The sequence below is a fragment of the Aspergillus pseudoviridinutans genome, assembly GCF_018340605.1.
Source record: "Aspergillus pseudoviridinutans IFM 55266 DNA, scaffold_4, whole genome shotgun sequence".
In the NCBI taxonomy this organism is placed as follows: Eukaryota; Fungi; Ascomycota; class Eurotiomycetes; order Eurotiales; family Aspergillaceae; genus Aspergillus; species Aspergillus pseudoviridinutans.
Window position 1 is genome coordinate 172,732 of NW_025091284.1, and position 20,534 is coordinate 193,265.

The 20,534-nt window shown below is 44.3% G+C and overlaps 2 protein-coding genes across 2 annotated transcripts; one reads left to right on the plus strand and one right to left on the minus strand.

Annotated features, from left to right (window-relative positions):
• Positions 1-15,226: 15,226 nt before the first annotated feature.
• On the plus strand, positions 15,227-16,210 carry Asppvi_005479 (uncharacterized protein; the record flags this gene model as incomplete). Its single annotated transcript, XM_043301400.1, has 1 exon — positions 15,227-16,210. One exon carries the CDS (start codon positions 15,227-15,229, stop codon positions 16,208-16,210), a length of 984 nt encoding a protein of 327 aa, XP_043157335.1.
• A 1,431-nt stretch (positions 16,211-17,641) lies between these two features.
• Asppvi_005480 (uncharacterized protein) lies at positions 17,642-18,020 on the minus strand (the record flags this gene model as incomplete). Its single annotated transcript, XM_043301401.1, has 2 exons — positions 17,642-17,740; positions 17,796-18,020. 2 exons carry the CDS (start codon positions 18,018-18,020, stop codon positions 17,642-17,644), a joined length of 324 nt encoding a protein of 107 aa, XP_043157336.1.
• Positions 18,021-20,534: the final 2,514 nt, after the last annotated feature.

Genomic DNA, 20,534 nt, shown 5'->3' on the forward strand with positions numbered 1-20,534 from the left:
GATTTCAGTTCAGACAATAATAACTGTGGAACGTGCGGAAATATTGTAAGTTCAACCTGATGATTAACCTGCATTCAAGATATATAAATAACCCCGTTCTACTCTACAGTGTCCAGCTAGGGCCACTTGCAGTAATGGTGCATGTATCTGCACAGCTAGCGAGGAGCTTCCCTGTAATGGGCAATGTGTAAGTCAGGCTGGTGATCTCATGTCACCATGGTCAGTGTATAGCCTATAAGCATACAAGTAGCTGATACTGGATGTCCCTAGTGCCCGGCTGGTTCTATATGCGGCGATAGCGGTTGTATCTGCGTTGCTAACAACCAGCCTCCATGTAACGGGCAATGCGTAAGTCGGACTCCCATTATCCTCCATTATCATACTGTTTGTGGCTGATTCTCTTCGCTATTCAGCAATGCATAGATGGTCAAAGCTGCTGTAATAATGCCTGTTTTGACCTGAACTCTGATCCAAATCACTGTGGAACATGCAATATAAAAGTAAGCTTGCTACAACTTTCTATTGCGCTAGGGGAGATGCTAATCCAATAACCCCTAACAGTGCCCCCCTTCCTCAGCCTGCGATAATGGTCGTTGCGTTTGCACTGACACTGGGCTGCCTCCCTGTAATGGGACATGTGTAAGTTAATTTTCTTTTCTGTTCCGAGCTGTTGCTTTCGGTTTCTCATAATGCTAGGCTAATGCTAGGCGTCACGTTAGTGTCTGAATAATGCACTTGCATGCTGTGCTGGAGTTTGTGTTTCCACTCAATCAAGTCGTCATAACTGTGGAGTATGTGGTAATGTGGTATGTTGACTTTCTCTCCTTTCCTACTACATTGTAGCAGGCAGTTGATCTGTTATTTTACACAGTGCCCAGCGACACATCCAACATGTGCCGGGGGGGTTTGCACATGACATGAAGAAGCCAGTGTTTACCAATATCCGTTTGGATTTACGTGAGCATTCGTAGCACTCAGCACCAGAATCTTCCATTGAAAAGGTTACTGCAATATCTTCCAGTTTTTGCATTGTCTACCAAGCTCTGCACCGTTCGTTCAAGCCTTGACAGATTGGCCTCGTGATCTGGAAAGAAAGATAAGAACATGACAGTAACAATGCATTGTTGGCGCTCTTCTTGCGTCTCCTGTACTCAGGGAGCTGATGTATCTACCCTCGAACTAGCCAGATACAAACAAGGGAGGCATTGAAGGCCGTTAGCAACCAAGACTTCATCGGTATCCTTTAAATTCTAAAAGGGGATAATGACAGGAGAGTGGGGCCTCTGTAGACGCGCTGTTGCGKTTACGAATCCATGGATTTCCGACTTCGCTCTCCTCATTCCATCGGCAGCGCGGAACGAAAAGTACATGGCACATTGAGGAGTCCCTGGAGCACGGCCCGCCGGGGTAAATCAGCAAGCTGTAGCCTGATACCTTGCGCGTATTGACTATTGCCGTTAGTTGCTTGCCTCTCCGGTCGATCCCGATCTAGATTCTAACCGCGTTGTAGTACAATGGCCTTTTATCTACTCGTACGCTATACCACAAGAGGAACTTTTCGAGCTAACTTCCGCGTATGCGCTCCTCAGAGCAATCGAAGGGTAGCAGGCTAGCTAGGCTATTAGGCCTTACGACAGCACAAAATCCAACTGTTGATGTCCAGTTGACGCGCAGGTTCACCTTTCAAATAGAAGTGAGGCCGACAGGTTATACAATGCTTCATTTGCGCTTCGCTGGAGTCAATTATTGTGACTGATGCTTTACTAGTAGTGATCTACGGCTGTGCCTATGGTTGCAAGCAAGGATCGGTATATGATTATGGTAGGCTCAAGCAAGACAAAGGGGATGATAGTCCTAGCATCAAGTTGAAGAAAGGCTTTGGCGCTGGAGCGCCTGTTGGAGGATTGAGGAGGGCAAGGCCCCCATAAAAATGCATGTAGTTACGTATCAGTTGGAAAGACTGGCCTTCCTTGTTGTATTTTTCTATGCCTTAAATGTTCAAACAAAATATCCTCAAATGCTAATAGGAAATATCTTATTACTAGCCAATGATACTCACTAACTCGCAGTAAATTACTAACAGGCGCTAAGGTCATTTGATCAGTACACATATCCGTAGAAATGTCTGTGTCACGTAACATAACTGTAAAGGTGCGCCTTGGATGATTGCCCATGGGCTGTTAAATGATAGGCTTTGTTGTAGTATTGTGTTGGCCTAAGCGTCCGGAGTTTGCTCGGCGGATTATGGAGTACCGAAGTCGAGACCCATTGCCGTCATCAGACAGACAGGTTTCGGAGACGCTCATGTGTGACGTGTGGCAAGGGCTTTATGCAATACGACAAAAAGGGAAAGTTTTAGTTTGTTCTGCCCAACCTATGTCACTAGCATTAACTCAACCAGTCCCATCACGCAGTAAACTAAATAGGAAAGAGGGAATAGTACGGAGTAGAAGGTTAAGAAGACAATAGAGGCTAGGCTTACCACACTAAAATAGCCGTCTTTTTGGTCTCTGTCAGAAATTAACCCTGCAGTATTGCTATAGCCTCCTTTATGCGCCGTGCTTATCCCTGCGTAAAGTAATAGCAACTTCCTCCTTTCCTTACATAGGGGCCTATGGTCATATTCACTGACCTCTAGCAGTGATTCCCATTCACAAAATTACAGGCTGGCCAAGCTACATACTAGCGTCAGTCCAGCTTTACATAGTAGCGAGCGAAGGGTCTTCCGGTGTCAGGTACAAGTATTATGAAGCAACGCCAGATTAGCATTCCAGGAATCATGACCACATGCGGTTTTGCAATATGGATAGGAAGTTCACATACTTGCTAATTAGCTATGCATTGTGGCTGGGTGTCAAAAGTAAACTAGGTTCTCAATTCTATCAGCAGGTACAGTGAGCAGCATCAACCAGGAAAGACAGGTGGATGTATTGACACCCATGAATTCCTGCCCCCTGCAAAGTTCAAAGCTCTAAACTCTCAAAAGTGCCCATAGTGCATGGGCCTAGTGCATAAATCATAATTAATAGTCCCTGTGTAACAGTTGAGAAGGTTCATGTTACTGCTGTCTGTGGACGTTCCTAGTCCCCAATTATGATCATGGGGTCCCATGCTTCTTTATTTCTTAATTAAGCATATAATGTTCCCTTCCCTCTCTTCCATGTGCAACCCTTTCTACATTGATCATCCCTACCAACCTCAAGCAAGGTTCTGCGGTGATGTCTCAAAACAGTATTAAACGCTTCAAATGCGCCTGGGCAAATTGTGGAAAAGTCAGTGGTTTTTTTATTCCGAGTACCTGATAGAATTTGGCCTGACTAACGACCCTTGTTTACAGTCTTTCAAGAGGAACTCTGATCTTTGTAGGCACCGTCGAATTCACACCAATGAGAGGCCTTACCATTGCCCAGAGGATGGATGCAATAAGAGATTCATCCAACGCAGTGCTCTAACGGTACATGTCCGAACACACTCTGGAGAACGTCCTTATGTATGTGGTTTTGGTACGTGCAGCAAGGCTTTCGCTGATGTAAGTACTAGAAGCTTTAAACTCCACTTTAGACCTTGCTTCCCATGGGCGATGTTTAACTATTATATAGACTTCAAGTTTGGCTCGCCATCGCCGAAGCCACACAGGGATAAAACTCTACAAATGCCCCGCGCAATTATGCAATAAGAGGTAGGAAGAATCAGACGTTCTACAGGTATGCTCAGAACTAAATATATTCTTCTATCCTTTGCAGTTTCTCTCGGAAAGCAACGCTTGCAAACCATCAACTACACCACCATATGCGTGAATGGGAAGGGAATACCATACACGGACACCTCAACTTTTCTCCGCTACCGTTCCAGTTCATCATGCCTGCTCCATTGCCTAATGTCCCGAATGAGATCCTACAAGCACCGCCAGGTCTAGGCCAGCTGTCGGATGTGAATTACGGACTCTACCTGCCACAAAACCTTCCACAGAGCTATTTAACTACAGGGCTGGAGATATCGGATCAATCAAACATAGCTGCCATGTCGCTGCTTCAGATGCAACACACACAGCAGAGTATGCAACTGTCAGCACAACAGAATGGCCGGAACTGCGTAGGGGCTCCAATGTCCGGCCTTTATTGGCCTGTCATTGCCAAAGAACTTTTTTTTCCTCGCGTGGAAGATGGATATCCTTCCTCAAATAAGTGAATGGAAACCATTGCATATCAATTACGTTGGTACTAAACTAAAGTATTCCTTTATTCTGTTTCAACACTAATTCTAAATCTGACAACCATAAAATCACTGGACCAAGAACGTGTCCGGACGAGCATTTCAGCGGAGTAGATATAGTAGATATAGTAGTGCAATGTATGTTCAACGAACTCCCTGAAGGGCTGGATAACTTGGGACTTTGTCAGCATGCAGGCTCTGCCTCTGCCGCTAGGAGATTGAAAGTGTTTGCACTCTTTTCTGTCCCGAATAACCACCTATTACATCTCTGGCATAATAGTGACATGGTGCGTTGAATGTCGCGTGTGAAGCCAATGTGAACTTATTAAACTAAAATCGGAAAGAAGTCAGCCCACAGATGAGGTCTAGTATATGCGAGGTTCATTCAACCTGATGGCAATATAAAACCATGCATAAAGCCATTCTGATGTCTCATCACTGTTAATGCTGCGTTATGCTGTTTTCCTGTAGCATAGTTCAGGCTAATTTAGACATGCCATGGTTTTGAGTTATTAGAGCTATGGAATCGGAGCTTCCTTGGCCAAACAAACTTAGAAAACGTAGTTTAGACACGAAGCGGTCCAAGCACTTCGCTTAGCTTAACTACTACAGAATATACTAAGTACCTTTGGGATAGGTATTAGTCTGCCAACTTTACAACCTAGTGTCGCAGCATACAACACTTTGGAAATTAGTCGAAAGTCCATTGATCTTCCCATAAGTGCGTGTAAGCACAAGCACGCTTGATAAGTCGAGTACGCCAGATAGCTCTTCGCATGATCGACCGACCATATCTTCAGACACCGTGCCATATCCATCTTCTTTACCCAGGGCGACCAGCATTGGCCTGATGGCTGAAGATACCCATATTAAATGATGCAATGAACAGCCTTTCATTCGACTGACGAGCTGAGCTTGTTCACCAAATGCGAAGGCGCTGCAGAATGAGACGTTTGCCTCAGGTCTCATGAGCATATGGATGATAGGTACCAGCTCATGACTACGATATGTCGATTCTGGTGTACAATCTCAGTGTGCAGAGTCACTCGCCAGCAGGGCACATCCTGTATAGGTAGATTAGAACTTTACTCTGTGAAATGCTTTTAGCCTGGTCTGACTTGCGGATTGATGCCTCCCTGGAGAGGCTCCTAGCCATATGACAAGCGAGCTTACTCAGAGTATCACTTTAAGCGAGTTGTTTGTGAATTGCTGGCATTATAAGTTAATGTGAGTCCAATAATTAGTAAGTAAACTCAAAATTTTGTCCTCCAGTCACTGCAGATCCACCTGGCGTCCTTCGGTGGTCAGGATTAGAAAGCTTTTATGGTCTGCTTTTTGGGCTCCTTGCCACAGAAGTGAAATCGATAGTTCTATGATCACTGCAGAGGTATATACTTGCTAGAGAAGAGTTCTACAGTGTGATCGCATGGTAACAAGAGCAATATGAAGAATGCGCTTAATACCTGGCACTTTCATTGGCCTTCACCGGTAACACTCTGCTCTACTCCAGCCTGTAAGCCACGTTGCTATTCCTACAGCAGAACCGCAATCTAGTCAGCCTAGAGTCACCACCTCATTTTTGATCTTAATATGTCCATTTGCATCCCTTTTCCCAGACCGAAAGCCGAAAGCGAACCGATTGTAGATCGTCAAATTCACTGATGATTGCATTAGTCTTCTGCATCAAGTTGACTACTTGCCAAAGCTATGGGCTCGATCACTGTGGCGAGATAGAGTCCCTAGATTAATTCTCTATCAATGCTACTAATTTCTTAATGGCGCATATAACTCGTTCATTCAGAAGTCTTAGATATGATTGCCATAGTAATTGGAAAACCGAAACGTGAGAGCCTTTACCAGTGAGGTTGAGCTCACTGTCGCATCAAAGGCATTACATGAGAAAATTGTAGAGTAAGCAACGATCAATAGGAAAACAACAGATATGCCTGATCGCCCCGATGTTGAAATGAGGGCCGCAAGAAAATGTTAGTAAAGTTGAACTCTTGCCCCATATTCCATGGAATATTCGAGCGGTTATCGAGTTCCTTGGAAAACTACAGGCTCTAAGTCAATACGTAGTTCAACCTTCTGACATAATGGCTCAACTTACTAATTCTCCGAATGTTCCTACGCAGAACAAACCCCAGCAACGCAGTTCGGTGTAGCTCCGGTGCACTATGGGAAGTAGTAACTTAGTTTTTGACCTCATATATGAGGCGATGAATATTAAGAGGTTGACTTACAGCATTGCCGCATGTACCACAGTTGGCAGCGTCGGTCTGAGTGTTAGTGCAAGCATTGGCACAGCACGCAAGAGTACCATCAGTACACTATATAACAGAAAGTCAGTTTCCTGCTCTACCGCAGAGGAAATAAGCATGACTTACACAGGTGGTTCCGCATGGAGGCAACTCAGTGTTAGGACAGACACATGCACCGTTGCTGCAGGTTGAACCAGCAGGACACTAGCAATACCGGAAATTAATGCTACGCTCTCATGGGTAACAGCTGATTTCAGATGACTTACAGCATTACCACATGTTCCGCAGTTTGTAGTAGTGGTTAGGTCTGTGCAGGCCCCAGCGCAGCAACCTTGACCTGATGGACACTTCAAGAATACCAAGTCAGCTATAGATGTAAAGAATATTGAAGGGTGCAAGCCGACTCACAGTAGTACCACATGCTCCACAGTTTGAGGTGTCGGTAGCCTCATTAGTGCAGACCCCATTGCAGCAGTTCTGACCTGCCGCACACTATTCCGAAGCTAGGATTAGTTATGACCTCCTAATAAAAAGTGCAAAAGGCTCACAGCATTGCCGCATGATCCGCAGTTAGTGGTGGTAGTAACGTCAGTGCAAGTCCCGCCACAGCAGGGGCGACCTGCTGGACACTGTTAAAGTCGTCAAGTCAGTCATAAGATCACTCGGTAGTTAGAACCACATTGGTAGGACCTACTACTGTGCCACAGGATCCACAACCACCCTCATTATTTTGTAAGTTAGTGCAGGCCCCATTGCAGCACGCCAGATTAGAACCTGAACACTGTCAACCAGCACAATGTCAGATTGTCATGCTTCTATAAGGATGGGAGCTGGAAATCTACTCACACATTGTCCATTGCATGGAGGCAGTCCAGTATTTGCACAAATACAAACACCATTTGTACAGGTTGAACCGGTAGGACACTATCTACATTAGTGTACTGCTCATGAGTTTTCATGCCAGGTGCTGACATACAGCATTGCCACACGCTCCACAGTTAGATGCGGTATTTAGTGCTGTGCAAGCACCATTGCAACATCCTTGACCTGCTGGGCACTATAGAGAGTTTTAACAATAATATCATGGAGAATACTTTGATATACTTACAACATTGCCACAGGTTCCGCAGTTAGATGTTGTGTTCAGAGCTGTGCAGACACCATTACAGCATGTCTGACCAGATGCACACTTCCAAGGAAATGTTAGTTATAAATTAGGTATAACTTACAACTTAAGAGTAGTTGCACCTACACATTTTCCAGCACAGGGTGCCTGGTTATTGTTAAGAATGCAGGCACAAACGCCATTACTGCAGATTGAGCCAGCTGGGCACTATACAAGCATGGTCAGTAATTCTCATCTATCAAGCAAGTAGGGAAACATACAGTATGAGTACATGCTCCACAATTTTGAGTATCAAGAGTCAGCAGTCTGCAAACTCCGCTACAGCAAGTCAAGCCGGCAGGGCACTTTCAAAGGGTCAAACTAGTCATGTATATTCAGGATAACAGGTATATGACCTACTGCGGGGGAGCAAGACTGGGCCCAGGACGTGCTTATAAACGCTGCTGTTCAAGCCATGGTTAGCTAAAAGTTGAATCATGTTTTGACAGAACTGGAAACTCACCCCACGCGACTACAAAGATTATCAGTGCTTTGACCATTGTATATCTGGCTTAAGAGGGCAATGTCTGAGTATTTAATATAATCACAAGGATTAACAGTAGTTGTCTGAACTGATTAAGTACGAGATGGCATGGCCTTTATATATGCCCTTTCCTTCCCTTATGGCTACCACTGTGGAATATCAGATTCAGTAAGGACATTCTACAGTGGATGGGCTATGCTCAATGAATGATTCCAATATCAACCTTGTGACATTCCATGTTAGTCTGACCACAAAAATTATTGTAAGTAATTCTAAGGTCGCTGACCTTCTGACCGTCGACATCGTCGGCTCGCCCTTAACCCTACCGCCGTTTTTGCAATTTCTGTGTTACTCATGGCCACTCCGGTATTCTAGCAAGTCTGATCGCCTTTCTGGTTGGCTCGCTTTCAGCTTTTGGTCTCTTCCCATAATGCAGGGATAGGTCTCAGTTCGGGTGATAAAGGAAAGTTCCCTTGTTTCTGCTTCTCAGAAATACCAAACGTACAGGATGGTTCCATCACTCAGCTTACTTTGAAGACCATTTCAGACCCTGATATGCAATATCGTTCTACCCGTGCTTGTACGCAATCAAGACACTTCCTCATCCACTACCGGGCGAATGTACTAGTTCCATTTATGATATAGAAAGGCTTAGTATTCCAGAAATTGTTATAATCTTAGTTAGCAACATAGAAGGACGTTTCCATTGGATCTGCGAATGGTCATTCCTAGAAACTGAGATGCAGTAGTGCTGGCGCTCAGTCATATTTAGAGAGACAATACGCAGATCATGAACCTTGTGGCCTGAGCAAAAGGCCCACTTCCTGATTCCTTAGTGGGTACCTTACATGTCAAACAGCAACATGCCGACATCAATGTCCAGGAAATCTTCCCCTGTCATGAAGAGTTGTAGGAAGTATGGGAAAACAATCTTCTCAATGGGCCTGATCAACCTACGTTATCTAGGTATTAAGACTGATTTTAAGCGATGTTTGTCTTCCAGAGGGCCGATCAAGGGCTTTGGGTGTTCAGACAAAGGCATTGAAATCTTTACTGATGTATCACTCTGCCTAGCGCATTGTATACGCGAAGGAAAAGAGGCTTAAAGTCTCAGAAGTCGTGGACTCAGACGTAGAGGTTAAGTTAGGACCTATTTTCTAGCTGAAAATGGGCATATGACGTTGGGCCTAGAATAGGTGAACCTAGCCATACCATTATACGGCCTAAGCAAGGTGTGACATTCAAACGTAGGGCGAATGACTTTCAGCATGATACATGCTCATTGTGTGGTCTAAACAAGGAACATTATCCAAGCAGGGGGTCGATGACTTGCAGCATGATGAGTTCCATGCCGTGGCTAAGCACGCGTGCCCTAAGCAAAAAGGTTGACAACTGCCTTCACTGAAGGTATTTTCAATATTATTTGTAGGCAATGAGGCAAGTACGACATGCCCATGCTGCAGCATACATAGATTGTAGCTGTGCAGATCTGTGCTAATATCTCTGCTAGATAACTAGTAAATAGAACAAGGTTTGCTATGGATCCATGCGGCTTAGGTATGTTAGAGGCTTTTACTCTCTTTTTGTCCTTCTCCTATTATGAGAACTTGTTATCAGAGACAGTCATGAGCTAGAACATAACCACTGGCAGACTTACAGATGCTCTACCTAGACTAAGTGATCATCTGACATCCTATTATTTCTGTTGGCTGGGGCGCTTGCTTGTACGAGGTATTGACTATACCCTTAAGCTTACTGTGTATATAAAGGATACTAGGCAAATAGTACGCTGACCATTTCCAAATAGGCACTGTGAGCACTCAATGAAAGCTGCAGCATTTATATATTCTGGTGCCTATTCATGAACATAGGTAGCTTTGGTGGTGTAGGCCGGTCTATGCTAGATAGTACTGCCAAACCTTCATGAAGCTGTAGGCGCTAAGGCCTTACTCACAGGGCCATAAGAGATAGCTCTAGCATAGACGTAATTTTCTATGACCATGCATGTCACTATTGCAACGTTGCAGTTTTCTCGGTCATTCAAGTGACTATTTGCGGAGCCATCAGTCGACATTCTTATCCATGTACATTTTTATACTGCCGCGTCTGAAGCTACCACTAAGACCTTGCAGATTCTCTGTATGCGGTTACTGATTTGGCACGCCGTACTATCATTGATATTCGCTTGCGAGTAGAAGATGGAAAGAGTTCTATACTTTGAACACATTCATTCCAACCTTGTTGAGCACCCGCATGCGTGGAAAATACCGTATCAGAAGTGGAGGTGGCTTTGTTTCTATCAGTTGTGTGGAGTCGGTCAATATCTCCCTCACCCTGGGCATAACATATCTCCCGTAATCGACAGCCTCATTATAATTATCATATCCGCGAATCGAGATAAACTCCGTCGCCATCGCACATAACAACACTATACAAAATAGTTGCAGCAATATTGATCCTCTAGAAAGCCTGCTGTGTCATTAGGCCTTAATTTGGGAGCTTATGCCATAATTAATAAGATCACTGTGACTAGCATTTGTGCTTTCTACAGCAGCTAAATTAAAGCTCGATTCAAGTTATGATTACCATGCCAAACTCACAAGCAATGAAGGGTGACTTCTAAGAGTAGCAGTCAATAGATCCCATCAATGAACGGTTGCACCCTATTATCACATACGAGATGGAAACACCCTAAAGATATTGTTAAAGTCACTGGCGGCAACAAAATATTTTTTGCAAAGCTAATGGGGTTCCCACGGTGAATCCTTCCCAGAAAATGACCAGATTAGACAGGTGCGACAGCCATAGACTGTATTACAGAGAGTTTCGTCTCGGTAGGAATCGCTGAGTACACACTATCCGCAATGTGATGGGGCTGCTGGAGAGATATGCCCCTGGAATGAATCCATAAACCCTGGTTCCCATCAGTCTACACAGGGCCTGTGAATGGTTAGCATAGAGATCACATGTATGGCAAATCAGCCTTATATTACCCATCCATCATCAAAAATATGCTCTAAACTCACCAACTGTCCCTTTTTGACTTGTAGATGGCAACTATGACGGGGAGTGAAGTCCATATTGACTTGGCGAATCTGAACATTGCTCAGCTGCATTAAAGGAACCATAGTCTGCACCTGCCCTAGTTTTCGTCCGGTAATGTCTTCCTTGACTGCTATTGATCGTTGCTCTTTATTTTCATCCAATATTTCTGTAGCCACTGTGCTGATACTGATATCATCCTGAGACAAAGGTCTTTGTATTGACCAGTTCACTGACTCGACAGCCAAGGAAAACGGCGGCTCGTCCTTGCAGAGGTCAGTTGGAAGGATCTATGGAATATGGATGAGGATTCTGCTTAGGAACTACGCAGGAATCTTTACTTACTATCTCTGACTCCTTGGCCGTCTGCTTTTGGAATAAGGACTTCACATATTGGATAACCTGTGGGAAGCAATCCATGATTGGATAGTAGTAAAGTACAGTCGGAAATGTAAAGGTCGGTAGCAAAGACGGAGATTAACTGCAACGACTGGAATCACTTCGAAATAAGTGGTATAGATCTTGATCTGGATATGCGGGTGTTTTTCTGACGAGCTGCAGAAAAGAGCAATGCCTGATAAAGGGGTCCAACTGCTGTGTACACTAAACTGATTGATGATGCTGCGAAAGACAGCCTTCTTAAGTACATCACTTCTTGAAAATTGGCCGAGTCAAACTGTGCTCAATACTAATGAACAGCAAGCAATTTTGCTTGCATGATATACTAGATAGATTCCAAGAATTGAGCCATGAGCATACATATATCCCTTGCGACCTTACCATACCTATTCATGGTCAATGCAGTATTTTCCTGCCAATTTGCCCACCCTGTAATGAGGTAATATTGAAAATAGCACCTCAAACTTTACAGGCATAAAAGCAGCGAGCTTTCTCTCTGGTACTGATGTCGAAGACTCAAAATTGTTGTACAGCAGCGTTGCTGGACATTCCCAAGTTAGTTGTAACCATAGCTACCCAATTAGTGGTCAAAGAAGGAATGGGCTTGATAATGAAGGAATAAAGTATAGTTCCTTTGAGATGCTGGCTTGGAATTAGTCCATGTTCCGTCCATGGACAGATGCATGGCCTTTCAAGAACCCTTATAGAAATACCACTAAGTAAAGTACAGGAAAGTCTCCATACTTTTCCTGTCAAAACAAACTGGAGCTCTGCTAATTCGCTCATAGTCCCTTTCCATGTCTCAAATTAGTCTTGTCAGAGCAAAGTTAGCATTATATTGACATTAATCAATAATGATCAGAATCTCCTTACAGTCATGCGGGATCGTTGTAGATGCTGAAGTTGTAGACAGACCAGCCCAATTTAAGACCTGTAGATATTCTATGTGAGTTCATTGCATTCTAAGAATTGATTCATTCATTTATGTTTCTAAACTATCTTTCTAGAATGGGACCAATCCTTAGGATATTTCATATTTAACAGCAACCGACTTTGGCTTGTGTCTGCCAAAGTGGCTGAAGCTCTAGGATGAGTACAAGAGGAATTCAAGTTCATATGGGTCTTGACTGATAGTTCATTGCCACAAAGAGGGAAATTATAATTTCAGCACTTATACAGAATTCAGAGTGTCCCCATTACTTATTTGGCCATTAGAGCAGACTTACTACCCTTACTTTGTAGTAATGCATTAATGCACACATTGCTTGCAGAATGATACATGATTAACATAGGTAGGTAAGGAAAAACACTGCATGACGACTATCAAATATTATAGACCTCATTTTGGCCAGACATCTATTTTTTAGGTCTCCTGTGCTATGGTCAATTTCTGATGTAACCGTGGAGCTTTAGAGCGATAGTTCCATTGTGGCTGTCCTTGTGCTAAATATTCGTTACACAGGCTGCGTCGCTATGGTCATCCCAAAGTATGCGTTAAATTGCTGGGGATATAAGCTATCCATTCGATGCTTAGGCCAGTATGCAACGTTCCCACATGGGCCTGTGTGCCGGCTAAGCACACGAAGACACTCATTTCTTCTTTGCCTTCACGCTTCCCAACTCTATGATTGCTAAAAGGGGAAAATAAAACAAAATTGCGTGGAGTACCATCCGCAGAATCACTTTTGTTCCATTGCAATTTCTGTATACGAACCATACCACTGTTCTCAAATAAAGGGTAGAGATACCAATTAGTAAGCCTAGTAAAGATGGGGCATGCATGCTTCGTTCTAGCTCATCCTTGACATAAATTCGCGCTAGCTGCCCCCTATGATCATCTGTGTCCGATCTCAAACATACCTAAGGGCATGCTAAACTTCCACTACTAGCGTCCCTTTGGCCCTTGCTGACCATGGTAAGTTTGACCAAGAAACACAAATAGGAGGCGACAAAACTGAATAACATGCTTTGAGCTAACCGTCCTATGATGATCTGAAAATGGTAAAGTCCTGACCTACTGGGAGATGGTAATATGGGACCAGGTCAACACCACCAGTATGGTTTATCTTAGTAAAATGTATACTATTTAATAGAGCCTTAAAGGAGTAATCTAATACTATGATGAGTAATATTTGAAAGAGTAAAACATAGCAAAGAGTTCCTTATCTAAAGGAGGCTAGGGAGACCCCGAGACCGGGTTAAGGCCAGGACTCCGACCGGTCGGGTGCCCTCTTGGCCATGTTGGGGCAAAAGCCAAGCTCCAGCTGACTTCACGGAGTCCCAATTTTCCAACACAGTCTTATGAAGAATTGGCTCCATGGAAAGACAGAATCAGGCTCCTGTAGGGTCAAGCTTTAATATCTTAGCCAGGCAGGGTCGGGACTCCATATTTAATGGCACAGAATCCACTGGAACTGGAAACGAGTCCGTGCTACTCTTCAGATGAAACACCGTTTGCCAATTCGGCATTAGAGTCACAAATAAAATGCCATGAAGGGAGCAGGCTAGTTCCCAAGAGCCGGGTGGAACAGGGTCAATAGCCTTAATTACCCCTCGATTGCAGGGTCGATAAGGTTCGTGCAAATTGCAGAGCACCGCATGACACTGTCGGCAGTGTGAAGATAATGGAGTCGTGCGGCAAGCACTGATCGATAATTCACTGATACAATGGTGAGGATAAGTGTGGTTCAAGGTTCATCCTTCTACCATTGTGGGCTTGTAGTTCATGGCCAACTCTAAATTTTTTTCCAGTGTATTGTTATCCCTGCAGACCCTCCGTCTCCTAGTGACCAGAAGCCTGCCTGGATAAATTTTCACCTGCGAGTACATGCCGGACATGTCCTGCAGGCAGGAGATGGGCGTACCTGCGTGGATATGTAGATGAACTTCTTGGCAATATCATCCAACTTGTTCCCCTCTGGTTCGTTGGCACTGGCACCTCCCCGATCCTAAGCGACGCCCTGGGCTCACATGGTCAATGCCAATGGGAAGCAGTAAAGGAACGCCCAGCTTATCGATCTGCACGTGTAGACTACCAGACCATTGACGCGGTCCCGAGGAGCGACCTTGGTATCGTCCAGAATGGCAGCGTTTCAGGTTCTTGGATCTGGCACACCCATCTGGACGAAATTCTAGTAGACTAAATAGGGACAGGCTCGGGAGCCATTTAACTATGCTTAGATTTTTTAAGCTTTCCTAAGAAACCTGGCTCAGAGTCTCCCACTAGGTAATATTATCCCTATGATGTTATATACAGAAAGACTGTTGGATATCTACACGTAAACGGCTTAGTTAATGTAATATCTCGATAAATCCCCAGAAATGTTGAAATATGCGCCGGGAAACGGAGTGGGAAGAACTGTTACAGGGACTTGACGCTGGGCGTGTCCACAGCCTTCAAGCAATCTTCATCGAGCAGTCAATAGTATGGGAAAAGTGTGACGGCCTTGGAAGAGCTGTAGACACTATCCCTAGAGCTCTACAGATGATGATCTGTTGCCTAATGTCGGATTGTAAGATGCCCAGACGAGGGTTGCCGTGGTGATCGATTATCATGCAAGGCTGACAGCTGCCTGCGTTGCAAAGCATAAAAAACGCAGCACCCCCTAAACAACTCTCCCTAAAGAACATCATCAATATTCTGTGACATTTCACAGTGACAAAATGACAGATATTGAAAATATCGCCAACCTGATCAAAAGCGGCCAGGTGCACCGGATCGTTGTGCTTGTTGGCGCAGGCATCTCCACCGCGGCCGGCATCCCCGACTTCAGATCGCCCGAGACTGGCATTTATGACCGGCTCAAACCCCTTAACCTGCCCTATTCAGAAGCCATCTTCCACATCAGCTACTTCAGGCACACCCCCGAGCTGTTTTACGCCATCGCGCGCGCCAGGCATCCTCGCAACCTCAAACCGACTATCACCCATGCTTTTCTCGCTCTTCTAGCGAAGAAGAACCTTCTCCATTTTGTGTTCACACAGAACATAGATGGCTTGGAGCGGGATGCCGGTGTCCCAGAGGACAAGATCCTCAATACACACGGGAGCTGGCGGACCCAGCGCTGCTGGAAGTGCAAGACCCCCTATCCCGATGACTTGATGAAACAAGCAATCAATACAGGCACTGTCCCGTATTGTCAGGTCCCTGACTGCGGGGGAGCTGTAAAGCCTGACGTGGTGTTCTTCGGACAGTCTCTCCCCGCGGAATTCGCTGAAAAAGAGAAGAAAGTTTCCGAGGCGGATATGATGCTTGTCATGGGGACGAGCTTAAGGGTTGCTCCGTGCTCGAATCTGCCGCGTTTGGCTCGTGAAGGCGTTCCACGGGTGCTAGTCAATCGCGAGACGGCAGGAGACTTTGGAAAGCGGGCGGAAGATGTGTACATCTTGGGCGATTGCGATGACGGGGTACGCAAACTGGCGGATGTCCTTGGATGGACTGAGGAGATGGAGTCGCTGTGGAAGGAGGCCGTTGCGGCCAAAGAAGCAGCACAGGAGGATTGTGGAGAGGAGGAGAGTCTGGACGATTTAATCGACAAGTACGCGAAAACGCTAAGGGATGCCAGGAAGATCTCTGACGGCCATAAACGGATGTTGGAAAACCATCTGGAGACGAAGTTTGCCGATGTCCTAAATAAGAGCAGGTAGTTTAGTATTTGGTTTTTCTTTTTGATAAGCCCCAGTATAATGGTGGATACAGCACAATTCTACATACATGGATGTCGATATGAAATGGTCTACCGGTTCCGTCCTTGAAATGAGTCATACACTTAATTACTTAACCTTGTACCGATCTCCAACTATTTGTCAAGCACCTTCAACACGATTCTTTGCCAAATTCACATTCGCATCATGAGTCGTTTGTCAGATGCTATAGCTCGCCTTGGTCCTGCCATTCAGCGCACCTCGGATCCTCGCCCAGTTGTCCTGATGACATGCGGAGTGGCAGGTATGTATGTCAATCCATCACCATAGATGTACCTGCTAACTCAGCAGGACCTGGAAAGTCCACTCTCGCAAAATCGGTCTGCTCCATCTATCCATCTTTTACACGCATCAGGCCTTGACCAACCCAAAACCCCTGCCACCACTATAACATCATAAGGTTCTGCTTTGCCTTTAACCAGTAACATAATTCGGTTCTATTCTAAGGAGGCACTGACCAGCCTTCACAACCAATTAGCTTTCCAAATGTGATGGTAGCCAAATATCTAGTGGTTGCTGAGACATAAGAGAATAATCATTCCTGGTTATGGGTTGGTATGAAAGTGGTAGTGGTTTATATATATATCAACCTTCCGACAACCACGATGGTGCAAGAATGATTTTTAACCACCACCCATTCAACCCTATAGATATTGAATTAAAAATTTAGATATAGATTAATATAATAATAATTACCTTATATTTCATATAAAATTTATAGTTTTCTGTAAGCATGCTAGATAGGCCCTAAGCATAGGCCTAAGATGGGAGAAATTGAAATTTAAAAGCCATTAAATTCAGCGGTTCATCCAACCCGAAACCAAACCGAATCTAACCATGGTGTTAGCTCCTAATATAAGTAGTTTAGCCGTGCCAAGATTCGCGTTTTGTAGTGAAACTCGCACCGAATCACACCGGGTCAGGTTTCATATTGTTGGAAACCGCGATACCGTTACGAATTCAGAAATCACTAGTATTTCGCATACAAATGATAAATCAAGGAAGGTCTGATTCTTTCTAACTTAGTATCTAACAAATGTATATTTATACTACCGGAATCGTATCCCAGGGGCTTATAGATTAATAGATTAAAAATAATTCTGAATAATGTGTACATTGTCTCCCCTTAGCATGGATGCATGCAGTGGGTAATAATCACACCGTAGATTAGAAAGGAAAGTAGGGCAAAGAAGCTAACTTAATTCCATCAGTTTATACCAAATACCCCTGCCCCAACACCTCTGGATACCTTATACACTGACTGCAGAAGTCTAATCCGGCCCCATTCTCAAGCCCATTGTTGATAAGGTGATCTGCTTTGAATGGAGAGGGTTGTTTTATGGCGAAAGGTTTGGCTGGTCTCAATATCCTGAATTACCCAAGAAGGCCATCAACAATCTGGTTTAAAAGGCCTCCAAGTTTCAAAGCACCTGAGCGCCCATCAACAGTCAAGGTTGCAAGAGTGCTGCATGCCTGTACTATAATTTAGCATTTACCACCTATAGCAGCATGCTAGAGGAATACTTACCTGCTCACGCTGGTCACAGCAGATTAGGACATCCCCAGTAACACATCTGCCATCCTCGGCAGCACGACCGCAATTGCCAGTGGTGAGAGCGGCAGTTGCAGGGCAGCAGTAGCATGCTGAGGTTGTGCTGCCTGGGTGGAAACCAGGATCAGTGCTCATAGGTCCAGGAGCAGCAATAACAAGGCTAAGAAAGCCAAAGGCAAGTGTAGTAGTGGTGAAATGCATTTTAAGATAAAGGATTCCTGGAGGTCTGGAATAGTGTTGAATTTTGCTGTATAAGTTGATTTGCTAGCACAGGATGGCTGGGAGGGAAAGTAGGCTGATGTTGAAGTAGATAGCAGACAGTGTATATGGTTATATAGTATTCCTCCTAGGGGATAAAACTTACTAATATCTATATAAACTTTTTAATTAAGGCTTAACTCCCTAATTAGACATGTAAAGGCCATGCTAAGGTATGTAAATCTTCTATAGCTCCTGCTATAAATAATTATTCTATAAGAATTAAGGAATGCTCCTCATACCTCCATATACCTAGTCATCTAATTTTATAAAATAATAGCATTTTTATATTCTATAATACAATAGGTCCTTACTGCAAGTAGTAGGGAAAACTGAATACTCTATTCTATAGCTATTTCTAGGTATTTAGCACATCCCTCCCTGAAGTAGCCAGCAAACCAGATACTCCATGCTATAGCCATTTCTAGGTATTCAGTGTGTCCCTCCCCAGTGGAGCTGGCAAACTGAATACTCTATGCTATGGCTATATCTAGGTATTCAGTGTGTCCCTCCCCAGTGGAGCTAGCAAACTGAATACTCCATGCTATGGCCATATCTAGGTATTTAGTATGTCCCTCCCTGAAGTAGCCAGCAAACCAGATACTCTATGCTATAGCTATATCTAGGTATTCAGTGTGTCCCTCCCCAGTGGAGCTAACAAACTGAATACTCCATGCTATGGCCATATCTAGGTATTTAGTATGTCCCTCCCTGAAGTAGCCAGCAAACCAGATACTCTATGCTATAGCCATTTCTAGGTATTTAGCACATCCCTCCCTAGTGGAGCTGGCAAACTAAATACTCTATGCTATAGCTATATCCAGGCATTCAGTACATCCCTCCCTAAAGTAGCCAGCAAACTAGATGCTCTGTGCTATGGCCATTTCCAGGTATTCAGTGCACCCTCCCCAGTGGAGCTGGCAAACTGAATACTCCATGCTATAGCCATATCTAGGTATTCAGTGCATACCTCCCTGAAGTAGCCAGCAAACTAGATGCTCTACACTATAGCCATTTCCAGGCATTCAGGGCATCCCTAACCTATCCTCAGTGAAATAGACATACTTTCTTATGTACTGAGAGCACTATACTCTCACCATCTCTATCAAACAACAAATGTGGAAGGATGATAGTTTTATAAAACCCTGCCTTCCCCAATATAGTAGTAAATGGAGGCCGATTTCTAAATCCTGCACTGTCCTCTTTATATATGGGACTCCCGAGTTGACTTTCTCATCCGCGCTAGTTTTCAACATGAGTTACCACCTCCTGCAAAAGGAATCGTCAGAGGAGCACATTATAGGCGCAGACCCTGGACCTCAGAATGGCCAACCAACATACATCCGCAGTATCTTTCTGCATCCTGGGATAAGGAGTATTCTAATGCTGATGATATTGATTACAAACTTGATTCTCTTATTTATCTCAATTCCACATCCAGCACATACCTCATGCGTTTCTGCTCATAGCAATGAGACTATCCTCCATACATCATTTACCCAAGATAGGGCTTTCCAGTCTCTTGATCACGCATATGATGATATGTGGGGAGGTCTTTCGCTAAATAAAACCACTGCGGGTTTGATCAGCATATCAGACAATGGACGTGATGAAGGGAATGGAGCTATAAGCATGTAAGTTCTATCATATGTCATTGCAGGTGAAACATGAAAGCAGCAGAGATGTGTTCAATGCATTTCATCTAATCTCTAAACAGGTTCCACCAACTGCATTGCCTCACAATGTTGCGCAAAGCCCTCCAGTCTGCTTCAGAGGGAAAGAACATAGGTGTTGACTGGCATGATGATGATCACTGGCCTCACTGTATGGACTACTTAGCGAAGGTGAGATTCTTGCTATTGTCATATTGACTGAGGTAGAAGGTCCAGGCTTCTGACTACAGCGACTCTAGACAATCCTATGCTTCGCAGATGACACAATTGAAAGACCACTGCGGCGATTAGATGGTAATGAATTTATTGATGGATCTAATGCTGTACGGAAATGCCGACCTACGCAACCACTCTACAGTCTCTACGCTAGGAAAGGCCTATAGGTAATGACTGTTTGGTACTGCAATATGTTCTTCTGAAGTATATATTCTAGACCACAGGGGAGAACTTAGGGCTTAGTGATGTAAACAGCAGTATAACTTATTTGATATTCTTATTCCACATTTGTTGTTCAGTAGAGATGGTGAGAGCATAGTGCTCTTAGAACACTAGATAGTATGTCTATTTCACTGGGGATAGGTTAGGGATGCACTGAATACCCAGAAATAGCTATAGCATAGAGTATTCAGTTTTGCCAGCTACATTAGGGAGGGATGTGCTGAATACCCAGAAATAGCCATAGCATAGAGCATTTAGGTTTGCTAGCTACTTTAGGGAGGGGTATACTAAATGCCTGGAAATGGCCATAGCATAGAGTATTTATATTTACTAGCTACTTTAGGGA